This window comes from Lepus europaeus, chromosome 10 (assembly GCF_033115175.1).
Source record: "Lepus europaeus isolate LE1 chromosome 10, mLepTim1.pri, whole genome shotgun sequence".
Taxonomy (NCBI): Eukaryota; Metazoa; Chordata; class Mammalia; order Lagomorpha; family Leporidae; genus Lepus; species Lepus europaeus.
Genome location: NC_084836.1, coordinates 102,222,868 through 102,235,303, shown reverse-complemented (window position 1 = coordinate 102,235,303; position 12,436 = coordinate 102,222,868). Strand labels below are relative to the sequence as shown.

General features: G+C 55.3%; 2 protein-coding genes across 2 annotated transcripts in view; one reads left to right on the top strand and one right to left on the bottom strand.

Moving 5' to 3' along the window:
• The window catches only part of PIGU (phosphatidylinositol glycan anchor biosynthesis class U), a 120,026-nt gene extending 113,285 nt beyond the window's left edge, over positions 1-6,741 (top strand). Inside the window, exon 12 of the mRNA XM_062204063.1 lies at positions 6,323-6,741. Coding sequence (XP_062060047.1) covers positions 6,323-6,436 — 114 coding nt within the window. The 3' untranslated portion in view covers positions 6,437-6,741. The remainder of the gene's footprint in view (positions 1-6,322) is intronic.
• Positions 6,742-6,925: 184 nt separating this feature from the next.
• Positions 6,926-8,467, bottom strand: MAP1LC3A (microtubule associated protein 1 light chain 3 alpha). The gene is made up of 4 exons (XM_062202344.1): positions 8,259-8,467; positions 7,911-7,966; positions 7,727-7,833; positions 6,926-7,504 (listed from the first exon to the last, which is right to left on the bottom strand). Exons 1-4 carry the CDS (start codon positions 8,296-8,298, stop codon positions 7,342-7,344), a joined length of 366 nt encoding a protein of 121 aa, XP_062058328.1. The 5' UTR covers positions 8,299-8,467; the 3' UTR covers positions 6,926-7,341.
• Between the last annotated feature and the right edge of the window lie 3,969 nt (positions 8,468-12,436).

The following is a 12,436-nucleotide window of genomic DNA, read 5'->3' as shown; positions in this document are numbered from 1 at the left end:
CCAGGGCCCCTCCAGTCCTGCAGTTGCTCACCAGCCACCTCTGGCCTCAGTTTCCTGCTGTTCAGTGTCAGCAGGACATGCCTGGGTGATAGCACCTGCTTCTTCAGAGGCCCAAGGCCACTATCCTGCGACCCGCAGCACAGATTTCAGAGGGATTGGAATAATCACTGTCACTGACTTGGAAGGCCCGCATGCTCATTCAGTCCATAAAAAGTAAGAATCTGGCCGGCGCCGTGGCTCAACAGGCTAATCCTCTGCCTTGCGGCGCTGGCACACCGGGTTCTAGTCCCGGTTGGGGTGCCAGATTCTATCCCGGTTGCCCCTCTTCCAGGCCAGCTCTCTGCTATGGCCCGGGAAGGCAGTGGAGGATGGCCCAAGTGCTTGGGCCCTGCAGCCGCATGGGAGACCAGGAGAAGCACCTGGCTCCTGGCTTCGGATCAGCGCGATGCGCCGGCTGCAGCGGCCATTGGAGGGTGAACCAACGGCAAAAAGGAAGACCTTTCTCTCTCTCTCTCTCTCACTATCCACTCTGCCTGTCCAAAAAAAAAAAAAAAGTAAGAATCTTTCTTCTAGGCTGAATGACAGCTGTGGGGGCGGGGGGAGCCTCGACAGGGTGTGCCGTTCTGTGAGGTGTCATCCCTGGTCTGGCATGTAGCAGGACCCGTGCAAGTGGGTGCAGACCCTGAGAGGCTGTGCACGCTGGGAAGAACTCAGAGTTAGGCCTCAGGCGGGACTGGCATTGCACCCAGCACTTCACTCTCCGCAATGTGGCCCTGGGTAAGACCCCTACCCTTGGAGCTTCTGAGTGTCGCTGGGGACTGCTAGCCCCATCCAAGAGTATTGTGAACATTGGCAAGTTTTTTGCTGAAGGTCCTAAGGCAGGTGCTTAGGCAGTGTTCATTTCCTGTCTCGTCTCTCCCATCCGCAGCAGGGTGTGTTCTGACAGTGTGGTTCCATCTCCGACCTGGCCCTCTCTGCCCCTGCTACCCTGTTACCAGCTTCCTCTGAACTCTTCATGCCCAGAAGGGAGCAGTCTGGGAGCCCTCACAGCTGCCGCTGGGGAATGGGATCCCACTGAGCCTTCCTGAAGGGCAGTGCCAAGAGGGTGGACAACAGCAAACAGTGCTCAGGGTGCCAGCCCTGCGTCGGGTCAGATGCTACCCCATTTAGTTGAGAGGCTGTGAGAAATGATTTCACCTCAGGGGTCACACCTGAGTTTGAGGTTAGGGGAGGCTTCTGGGGCAAAATGTGCTGCCCCTGGAGGGACAAGTCGGAGCAGCGTGTGCAGGGCCTGGGTGGGTGTTGAGGATCCCTCAGAGCCAGGGAAAGTCAGGGAGACCTCCTAGCAAGAGGAGGCTGGGGGAGGGAGAAAAATGGGCTGAGGGGAAGTGTGAGAGGGAGAAGTTGATGGGATTTGGTGACTGATAGGAGAGATGGAAGCTCAGCCCCGTGGGGTGTGGCGGCTTCAAGAACAGGTCCCAGAAGGCCTGACATGTTCTGAGCCTCCAGGTCTGACCATTGTGGATAATGAGCTGGGTAGCACTCTTCACACAGGAGGGAAATGCAGCTTAGAGAACAGGAGATGCCCTACACAGAGCCACACAGCCACTAACTTGGCCAAGTTTTTTCCACTACCCCTTGCCCAACTTCCCCCTGCACAGTCTAGGAAGAGGCACACTGGGTCTTGCAACTGCTATGTTGGCTGAATCCTAGGGCCTCTGGGAAATCCCTTCTCACCCCATACGGAAAGCCCAGGTCTCAGCAGCCTGCCCCCAGCTGCAGGCTTCCCTCTGGAAGAGCCAAGGCTCCAGGCCAGCAGGAGACCCTCCACCTGGGGGCAGGGCGCTCACCCAGGACTTAGGACCCTCAGGACTGTGTGCCCCAGGGCTCTTCCCTGCCCCCTTGATTATGCAAATCTTTACGCATAGTAATGCTGGGAGATATCACATTGAACACATCACAACAGGTGGGCTCTTAACATTGGGCTGTGCTTGACTGATCAGTCCATCTTACTTTGTTAATGTATTTCATTTTTTTATTATTATTTTTGTTTGACAGGCAGTTAGAGAGAGAGAGAGAAAGGTCTTCCTTTCCCATTGGTTCATCCTCCAATGGCTGCTGCGGCTGGTGTACTGCAGCTGGTGTACCGCACTGATCCGAAGCCAGGTGCTTCTCCTGGTCTCCCATGGGGTGCAGGGCCCAAGCACTTGGGCCATCCTCCACTGCACTCCCGGGCCACAGCAGAGAGCTGGCCTGGAAGAGGAGCAACCGGGACAGAATCCGGCGCCCCGACCAGGACTAGAACCCAGTGTGCTGGCGCCGCAGCCGGAGGATTAGCCTATTGAGCCGCGGCGCCAGCCCTGTTAATGTATTTCAAATCAAAGTGCAGACATCATTATATTTCTTGCTAAATATTTCAGCATGCATATCATTAACTAGAATTCAATATTTTTTCTTACATAAATTTTACATATACAGAAAAACACAAACTTTAACATTTGCTGAGCCCTTCTTTCACTCAAATGTTCTTGAGATTCATGTCATTACACAGAGTACCAGTTCATTGATTTTTAAATTTTATTCCTTATTTATTTGAGATACAGAGACAGAGGGACAGAAAGCTCCCATTTGCTGGTTAATTCCCCCAAATGCCTGCAGCGGCTGGAAATGGGGAGCCAGGCATTCAGTCCAGCTCACCCACATGGGTGGCAGGGACCTAACTACTTGAACCATCACCTGCTGCCTCCCAGGGTCTGCACCGGCAGAAAGCTGGAGTCAGGAGCAGACCCAGGATGCAGCTCAGGTACTCTGAAATGGGACATGAGCATTCCAGCTTCTGGTTGGTTGGTTGGTTGGTTTTTTTGTTTTGACAGAGTGGATAGTGAGAGAGAGACAGAGAAAAAGGTCTTCCTTTGCCGTTGGTTCACCCTCCAATGGCCACCGTGGCCTGCGCGCTGCAGCCAGAGCACTGCGCTGATCCAAAGGCAGGAGCCAGGTGCTTCTCCTAGTCTCCCATGGGGTGCAGGGCCCAAGCACTTGGCCATCCTCCACTGCACTCCGGGGCCACAGCAGCGAGCTGGCCTGGAAGAGGGGCAACCAGGACAGAATCCGGTGCTCCGACTGGGACTAGAACCTGGTGTGCTGGCGCCACAAGGCGGAGGATTAGCCTATTGAGCCACGGAGCCGGCCCCAGCTTCTGTTTTAACTGTAGGCCAAATGCCTGCCCCTTTGCTTTTTTATATAAGCTTTTTATTTTGGAATCATTTTAGATTTATAAGAAAAGTTACAAACAGTACAGAGTTACCATAAGCTCCATACCCAATTCCCTGTGTCATTAGCATCTTATAATATCATGGTACATTTGCCAACACTAAGAAACTAACTCTGGTACATCATTAATTGCTAAATCCAGACTTGATTGAGATTTCCCCAGTTCCTCCAAGCATGTTCTCCTCCTCTCCTGGGACCCAGTCCAGGGACCATGTTAGATATAGTGTCATGTCTCCAGATGTCCTCTGCTTCTCCATGTTCCTTATTTTTCATGACCTTGACAGTCCCTGAGGAGCCCTCACTGGGCATCTTGTAGCATGTCCCAAGTTGAGGTTGTCTGACAATTAGATTGAGGTCATAGGTTTCTGGAAAGAATCCTAGGTGTGGTGCCCTTCTTCTTGTGCCTTATCAGGATTCCTGGTAGCCAAGTATCTCAATTGTTAACCTGCAGCTCTGCCTACAGTGTTGGCCAGATTTCTTCCCTTTCCCTTTCCTAAGCTCCTGAGTCACTAATTTTAGGTCACCCTGGGAGAAGCGAGTGGGGAATGGCAACAAGCCATTCCACCTCTGGGAAGCGGCAGTAGCTGCATGGCTTGTTGGGATTCTTCTGGCAGGAAGATTTGTCTCTTTCCCCTGTTTACTTATTGTTTCAATCATTTATTGACTGGTTGCTTTTTTTTTTTTTGACAGGCAGAGTGGACAGAGAGAGAAACAGAGAGAAAGGTCTTCCTTTTTGCCGTTGGTTCACCCTCCAGTGGCCGCCACAGCCGGCTCACCGTGCTGATCTGATGGCAGGAGCCAGGTGCTTCTCCTGGTCTCCCACATGGGTGCAGGGCCCAAGCACTTGGGCCGTCCTCCACTGCACTCCCTGGCCACAGCAGAGAGCTGGCCTGGAAGAGGGGCAACCGGGACAGGATCGGTGCCTCGACCGGGACTAGAACCCGGTGTGCCGGCGCCACAAGGCAGAGGATTAGCCTATTGAGCCACGGCGCCAGCCATGACTGGTTGCTTTTAACTGAATTTTTATTTTATCTAGGTGGTACATTATGGTATATTTTATTTTATCTAGGTGGTACATACAGCTTACAAAGTTAAGGCTTACAAGGAAAAAGAATAGCTCTCTAAGATGTAACATGTCTTCTGGCTCTTCTGGGTAACATACTTTATCATTTGAATTTTTTTCTATTTTCGATTACACTGGATCATATATTGCCAATATTTAACTTTTTATCTGGAAAAAAAATGAGTTTCACAAGGTTCAACCTACTGACCTAATATTTTGACTTCCTACTACTCCTCTGGCCATGTGCTGTGTGACACTGAATTGCCTCATTTTGTTTGGTTGTGAATTGTGACTTCATTTAGCCTGTCAGCTGACCTGGCTCAGGGCTCAGCCCCTGACCTCAGGTGTTGCTCCAGGTTCCTTGGTCCCAGACAGGACCAGGCCAGTCCTAGCTGCCAGCTGGGCAGCTGTGACAAAGCCTCTGCGGCTCCCTTGGCAGAGTGCTGTACCCTTTGGTGAGTGGGCCCTGGGAGCATTGCTTGCAGGGCTCAATGGTCCCTGGTTCATCTTCCCATGTTGTAGACTTGGGCTATTGAACCCTGTGAGCCTCGGTTTCCCCATCTATAAGATTCAGATTGTCACATCTTTCAGACAGGCCCCTGCTGTAATAGAAAGACAGGTGCTTTCCCCAAGACCATCGGCAATGTTGCTGATGTGCCACCTCTCTGACTTCCCCCTCTAGGCCCCTCCCAGCTCTCCTTGGCTGCACCTTCAGCTGAGTGAGGAGCTCTCAGGACACAATTCTGGGTTTATGGAGGGCTAGATCCCAGGCTCAGCTCCACTTCTGACTAGCCCCAAGACCCTAGCCCAGTGCCTCCTGTTCTGGGCCTCCGTCTCCCCAGCTGTGCCAAGAGGTGGCTGGTGCTGATGTTCTGAGAGGCGATAAGAACTGTGGTGCTGGCCACCCTCCTCTTCTCATCCTTCCCATCACAGGCCTCAGAGGTGTGGTCAGCTTAGGCTGGATTGCAGGAACCTTGGCAACTCCGTTCTTCTCTGGGTCCCCACAAGGGATGGTGAGCTGAGCTGGGCAGCAATACCACAGTGGCACAACCACTCAGGGACCCTGCCCAGTCCAGGAGAGGAGACACGGTCACTAGGCAGCTGCACAGCTGAGTGTAAAATTGCAATTTGAATGAGTTGTGCCAACAAACAGAGCTTAATAGGGCCAAGACCTAATCTGGGGGGATGTGATCTTCCTGCGACCTGAAGGGCAGGCAGCTGTTGCCCAGAGGAAGGGGGAAGAGATCACTCCAGGCGGCACAGACAGCATAGACTGTGTAAGGAGTAAGGTGGTGCAGTGCGAGGGTGATGTGTGCATGTGGGCAGGAACCCAGGGCAAAGCTGCGGAGTTCCAGGGAGTTTGAGCTTCACTCTGAGAACACAGGAAACCTTGGCAAGTAACATGATCAGATTTGTTTGTACAAGCTCCTGGCTGCCAGGGAGCATCGGCTGGGGGTAGGTTTGACAGCAGGGAACCCAGGATGAGGCTTAGCCGTGGCCGTGGCTGGACAGAAATGGTGGATCTGAGAGAGTAGGGGTAGATTTGGTAGGTTTTAATGGATTGGTGTAGGGACAAGGTGTCAGATGACTCTGTGCCCTGTAAACCTGAAAGAGAGGGGCATGGGTGCCCACTGGGAGCAGGTTTGGCGAGGAGTCTGAACAGTTTCTGCAGGTGACGAGGGGTGGAAGTGCCTGTGGGCACTGAGAGGTGAGCAAGAGGGCCCTCTGACTGCATGTTCACCAGCCTGCAATTCAGAGGCCAGAGCCTGGGGTGGGGTTTAGCCCATGGGGGAAGCAGGGGGTATGTGGGCCCTGAGGTGAGTCGGCCAAGACCTTCCAATGATGGTTGACCCATGGGGGACAGACTGGAACCTTGACAGGAGGTACCAGATAGGGTGCTCTCATCTCCCAGAACTTCCTAGCCCCTTGTCACCCCTGGGTTTGGGGGGAGATGCCCCACAGCTTCTAATACTCCCTCTCTCCCCCCAGATCATGCTCATCTCTGACTACTTCTATGCCTTCCTGCGGCGGGAGTACTACCTCACACATGGCCTCTACTTGACTGCCAAGGACGGCACAGAGGCCATGCTTGTGCTCAAATAGGCCTGGCTGGGCACAGGCAGCACAGACCTCAGGGGGTGGAGGGCCCAGACGCTGGGCAAAGCCCTCGATCCGGAGATGCCAGAAGACAAGTCCTTGGGCAGAAGAGGTTCGAGTTCTGGACCATCAGTCTCTGGCTCTAAGGGAGACCCATGGCTGACAGCAAGGCCTGTGGGGAGAAGCTGGGAGTACCTCAGACCCCCCTTTGTGGCTCTGCACACCAAGGAGCCCCCTCCCGGACAGGAAGGGGGAAGCAGCAGGTGAGCAGGGCTTGTTAGGTTGTGGCTACCTAATAAATGATTTTTGTTACAAAGAAGTCTATCTGGAACCACATCAAAACCGCAGTCCTGGAGAGGGTGGACTTGCCAGTGTTCTACCCCAGCTGCGCCCTGCGTCTACAGCCTGTGCTGGCAGGCTGAGCACACTGTAGGACAGCACCAGCAGCCCCCCCCCCCCCCCCGCCCCAAGAAGCAGCTGGAGGCAGAGGGCCAGGCAGGCCTGAGCAATCTTTATTCTGCAGAGGGACAGTGACCACAGATCCGTACACGTGTGGAGGTGGGGGGGCCAGGGGCCAGTCTTTGAGGGGTGGGCAGGTCCAGGCAGGGGACAGAGCCTCAGGAGATGAGGAGCAGACAGGCAGGGGCCTAAAACAAACAAACCACACAGAGCAGGGGTGCTGGGGGCAGCTCTCCACCCTCCCCCATCCCAGCCAGCACCCGGAGGGGCAACCCTAATGTGACTGGCCCAAGATCCACTGAGGAGCAGAGGGGGCTGTCTGGGCCCCTCTGGGTGGGGGCCCACATCCCTGCCCAGCCCACCAGGGGCAGCTCAGTTCAGGAGCCAGGCGCTCCCTGGGGAGAGCTTGACCAGGTCCCCCACTCCCAGGCCAGTTTCCCCCTACTGCTGGCTCAGAAGCCGAAGGTTTCCTGGGAGGCGTAGACCATGTAGAGGAAGCCGTCCTCATCCTTCTCCTGCTCGTAGATGTCAGCGATGGGCGTGGACACGCTCACCATGCTGTGCTGGTTCACCAGCAGGAAGAAGGCCTGCGTGGGGTTCAGCTGCAGGCGGCGCCTGGGGCAGGCAGGAAGGGCAAGCCCGCGGTGAGGGAGGGTGGCCCTGCTCCAGTCCCTGCCAGAGGCCCTCACCTCCCACCCCACAAGGACTCAAGCTTGGGCCTTGACTTTGCCCAGCCTCCCCAGCACGCAAGCCCAAGGCCAGGCCTATGCCCCGACCCCACTCCACTCCTCCAGGAGACCCGACCCGAGCCCCCTCGGGCAGCTGCTGCCTGCGCACCGGATGATTTTAACCAGTTCGCTCATGTTGACGTGATCCGGGACCAGGAACTTGGTTTTGTCCAGGACTGGCAGCTGCTTCTCACCCTTGTAGCGCTCGATGATCACCTGGGAGCGGGCAGGTGGACCGCACATGAGCCGGGGCTGGGGGCGGGGCGGGGCCGGGCCGGGGCCGAGGGACTCACCGGGATCTTGCTGGGGTGCTGGTCACGAATCTGCTGCACCTCCTTACAACGGTCGGCTGCGGGCGGCGGACAGCGGCGGGCGGTGAGGTCCTCCCTGCGGCTCCGCCCGCCGGTCTCCGAGGGGCGGCGCCCGCCCCGCCCCGCCCCGCCCCCCGCCGTCCGGCCTCTCGGCCCCGGGCTGGGGACTCGGTGGGGAGGCGGGCAGCCCCGGCCCGGCCACAGCGGCCTCGCACACCCGGTCGGCCGGAGCCTGACGTCATGGGGCTGACGTCACCTGCGGCACTGGGGGGTCGGCTGCCCCCCCAGGGGTCTCCCACCCCCGTCCCCGGACCGCCCGCCAGGCCTCACCAAAGCTTCGCCGCTGCTTGAAAGGCCTGTCTGAGGGCATCGCGCGGGCCCGGTGGGGCGCGCAGCCGGGACTCCGGGCGCGCGGCTCGAGGAAGGGCCTGTGATCCGGGGCCTGTGATCGGGGGCTCCGGGGACTCCGCGCCTCGCGCTCAAGGGCTCCGGGGCTCTCGCTGGACGCGGCGGCGGCGGCGGCGGGAGGTAACTCGCTCCGGTGACGTCAGGTCACAACATTCCTTAAAGGGGAGGCCGGCGCGGCGCTCCCATTGGGCCGACGCAAAACCCGCCCGCCCAGGCCATGACGTCACGACGCCGCGAGCCTGGATTCTCTGCAGAGACGCGGAGGGGCTGGGGTCTGCGTGCGCAGGGGCGCGTCACAGTCCGGTGACATCATGGCCTGCGCGGCTCCTCCAGGCTTAGACCGCGGGGGAGTGAGGCGGCTGAGCGAAGGCGCGGCAGCCCGCCGCTGGCCCGCATCTCGGCGCTGCGGGCCCGGCCGGGAGGCCTGGGGCGGGAGGGCAGCCAGGCGCAGGGGGCGGCGGGCAAACCCCAGGAGAGCCCGGCGCCGGCACGCGATGCCCGGGTCTGAGGAAGGATTCTGGAGTTCAAACCGGAGCCGTGCAAGTGCGGGCCTCAGACGACCAGGTGAGGAAGCAGGTTAGCCGGCAGAGAACACCGCGGAGCTGGAGGGCGGCCCAGAACGCCCAGCGGCCGTGGAGGACCGGCAGGGCCCCCGACGCTGCTCAAGACCGCGGCCCGCACGGAAAACCTGGACCAGCGGCCGCGCTCTGGCTTGGCCGATAAAGCTGCCCCCTGCAGTGCCGCCGTCCCTTATGGGCGCTGGTTCGAGTCCCGGCTGCTCCACTTCCGATCCAGAGTTATTTTTCTCTTCCCCTCTCTCCCCTCTCTTTCCCCTCCTTCTCCTCTCCGCCTTTCAAGTAAATAAATAAATCTTGGCGTGGTGGGGGAACCACCCTGGAGCAAGCCGAGCTAAAAAGTCAGCACCAGGACAGCTTTGCGGTGAATTTCAGAACTCCAAAGCTAGATCTTAAAAGCTACCACAAAAGGATAGATTCACTTTAAAAAGTTATGCCAGCAGCCGGCACTAAGTGTACAAGGTTGAGAACGATGTAATAGTACCTTCTAACCTCTAAAGGAAAAATACTGTTAAGCTGTGATTTCAAGAGTTAGGGAGATGGGGTCCATGTTGTGGCGCAGTGGGTAGAGCCCTGGCCTGCGGTGCTGGCATCCCATATGGACACCGGATCAGGTCCTGGCTGCTCCACTTCCAGGCCAGCTCCCTGCTAATAAGCTTGGGAAAGCAGTAGAAATGGCCCAAGTGCTTGGGCCCCTGCACCCAAGTGGGAGACCCAGATGAAGCTCCTGGCCCCTGACTGTTGCACCCATTTGGGGAGTGAGTGAACCAGCAGATGGGAGACCTTTCTCTCTGTCTCCCCCTCTCACTGTCTGAAACTCTACCTCTTAAATAAAGAAATAATATTTTTAAAAAAGTGACTCAATAGGCTAATCCTCCGCCTTGTGGCGCCGGCACACCGGGTTCTAGTCCCGGTCGGGGCACCGATCCTGTCCCGGTTGCCCCTCTTCCAGGCCAGCTCTCTGCTGTGGCCAGGGAGTGCAGTGGAGGATGGCCCAAGTCCTTGGGCCCTGCACCCCATGGGAGACCAGGAGAAGCACCTGGCTCCTGCCATCGGAACAGCGCGGTGCGCCGGCCGCAGCGCGCTACCGCGGCGGCCATTGGAGGGTGAACCACCGGCAAAAGGAAGACCTTTCTCTCTGTCTCTCTCTCACTGTCCACTCTGCCTGTCAAAAAAAAAAAAAAAAAAAGTGACAGAATAGTAGGAGGAACTGCCAAGTCTGTCATTGCAGTGGGAGTTGCTTTGCGATTTGTTTATTTGAAAGGCAGAGTTATAGGAGAGAGATCTTCCGTCTGTTGATTCACTCCCCCCAGTGGCTGCAGTGGCTGGGGCTAGGCTGGGCTGAAGCCAGGAGCTTCTTCTGGGTCTCCCATGAGGGTGCAGGAGCCAAGTGCTTGGGCCATCTTTTGCTGCTTTTTCAGGCACATTAGCAGGGAGACGGATTGGAAATGGAGCAGCTAGGACAAAAACCAGTACCTCTGTGGGATGCTGGTCTTGTAGGTGGTGGCTTAACCTGCTATGACACAACACTGGCCCTTGTAGGCAGAGTTTTAAGACCTCTTTCACAGGGCTGGCACTGTGGCATTGTGGGTTAAGCCACTGCCTGCAGCCCAGGCATACCGTATAGGCACAGTTTGAGTCCTGGCTGCTCTACTTCCTACCAGCTCCCTGCTAATGACCTGGGACCCCTGCACCCATGTGGGAGACCTTGAAGGAGGTCCTGGCTCCTGGCTTCAGCCTGGCCCAGGCCCTGCCATTGCAGCCATTTGTGGAGTGAACCAGCAAATGGAAGATTTCTAACTCTGACTTTCAAATAAATAAATAAATCTTTTAAAAATAAATACCTCTTTCAGTAACCAATAAACTGAACGCCCAAAGGATTTAGAAGATATTAATACAATGACTAATGCTGGTCAGAGATGCTGATAGGACCTTTATCACAGCATGGTTCTTTGAAGCATGTAAGAGACATCTGCAAAAAGTGACAAATCCCACTAACAGCAAACAGTGAATCTCACACAGGCCGTATTCTTCGACCACAGGCAAGAACCAAAGAAACTCCAAATGTTTGGAAACTTAAACCTCCTTGTAACTCTAAAGGTGAAATCATTTAGAAATAAAAAAAAATTTAGATCAAAACAAACATAAAAACTGGGGGTAGAGAGCAACACAAGCAGCATTTAGAAGAGTATTACTTATTGAGGAAACGCAGAAGAGCAATGAGTGCCAAGTTTTAAGAGGAATCACGGTATAAACCCAGAGGAAGAGGAGGCAGGAGAGCTAACAGGGAAGAGCAGAAGCTGATGGACCGAGAAACACACACACAATAAAGCTGAGCCTTGGGAGAGACCAAGGACATAAACCCTGAGCACTAGGGGTGCAGTGGAAATGACAAACTCGGGAAGAAAATGATCAACTTTATGCCAATAAACCTAAAGTTCGGATAAAATGGACAATTTTCTAGAAAAAAATGCTGAAATTAATTCAAAAAGAAATAAACTGAATATTCATATCTGTTAAGGAAACTGAAGGGAAAAAAATTAAAAACCCTTCCAAATACCGAATCATTTCTTAGTTCTACCAAAATTGAAAATCCCAACCCACACAAAAATTGTACATAATGGTGAAGCAGCACGGTATGCAAGGTGCAAGAAGCAGCTTGTGGAGGGGCCGGCGCCGTGGCACAGTGGGCTAAGCCTCTGCCTGCAGTGCCGGCATTCCACATGGGCCCTGGTTCGTGTCCTGGCTGCTGCTCTTCTGATCCAGCTCTCTGCTATGGCCTGGGAAAGCAGTGGAAGATGGCCCAAGAGCTTGGGCCCCTGCACCCACATGGAAGACCCGGAGGAAGCTCCTGGCTCCCGATCAGCCTGGCTGCAGCCATTGCAGCCATTTGGGAGTGAACCAGTGGATGGAAGACCTCTCTATCTGTAACTCTACCTATCAAAAAAAAAAAAAAAAAAAAAAAAGCTTGTGGAAATGGAATTAAGAGGCAAGTTTCCTTTGATGCAAAAATTCTGATAATCCAGGCACAATTTTTTTGTTCTCATGCATCTTCCTGAACATTTTGAATAGCCATTACATGGTGAAGCATTAGGCATTATTCCCTTGAAAGCCAGGAACAAAGGGCCATTGAACAAATGGCGGTGCCGACCACCAAGAGAAGAGAAAGGAGTGCTGTGGACACTCACGGCCAGAAAAGCCACGGAAATCCACAGTGAGAAGACCAGTGACTTCTGCTGCCAGCTGATGCCAAGTGTTAGAGGGGGATGGAAAAACGGGAGGTCTTCACACTGCAGCCAGAATGCAAATTTCAGCCACAGTGGAGACCAGCTTAACAGACTACCCAAACTGAAGATGTCCAGGTCCTACAGATGAGGAATCCCACCTGCAGGTGTACAGGAGCCCAAGGGAACGTGGCTAAGAATGCTTACTGGGGCCGGCATGACGGCACAGCGTGTTAAGCCACTGCCTGTGAGGCCAACGGCAGCATCCCATATGGGTACTGGTTTGAGTCCTGGCTGCTCC

Excerpts from the sequence above, each read along its gene's own strand:
- MAP1LC3A (XM_062202344.1), bottom strand. The coding sequence starts at position 8,298 with ATGCCCTCAGACAGGCCTTTCAAGCAGCGGCGAAGCTTTG. Across the intron at positions 7,967-8,258 it reads CAAGCAGCGGCGAAGCTTTG|CCGACCGTTGTAAGGAGGTG; the intron begins GTGAGGCCTGGC and ends CGCCGCCCGCAG. Across the intron at positions 7,505-7,726 it reads GAACTGGTTAAAATCATCCG|GCGCCGCCTGCAGCTGAACC; the intron begins GTGCGCAGGCAG and ends TGCCTGCCCCAG.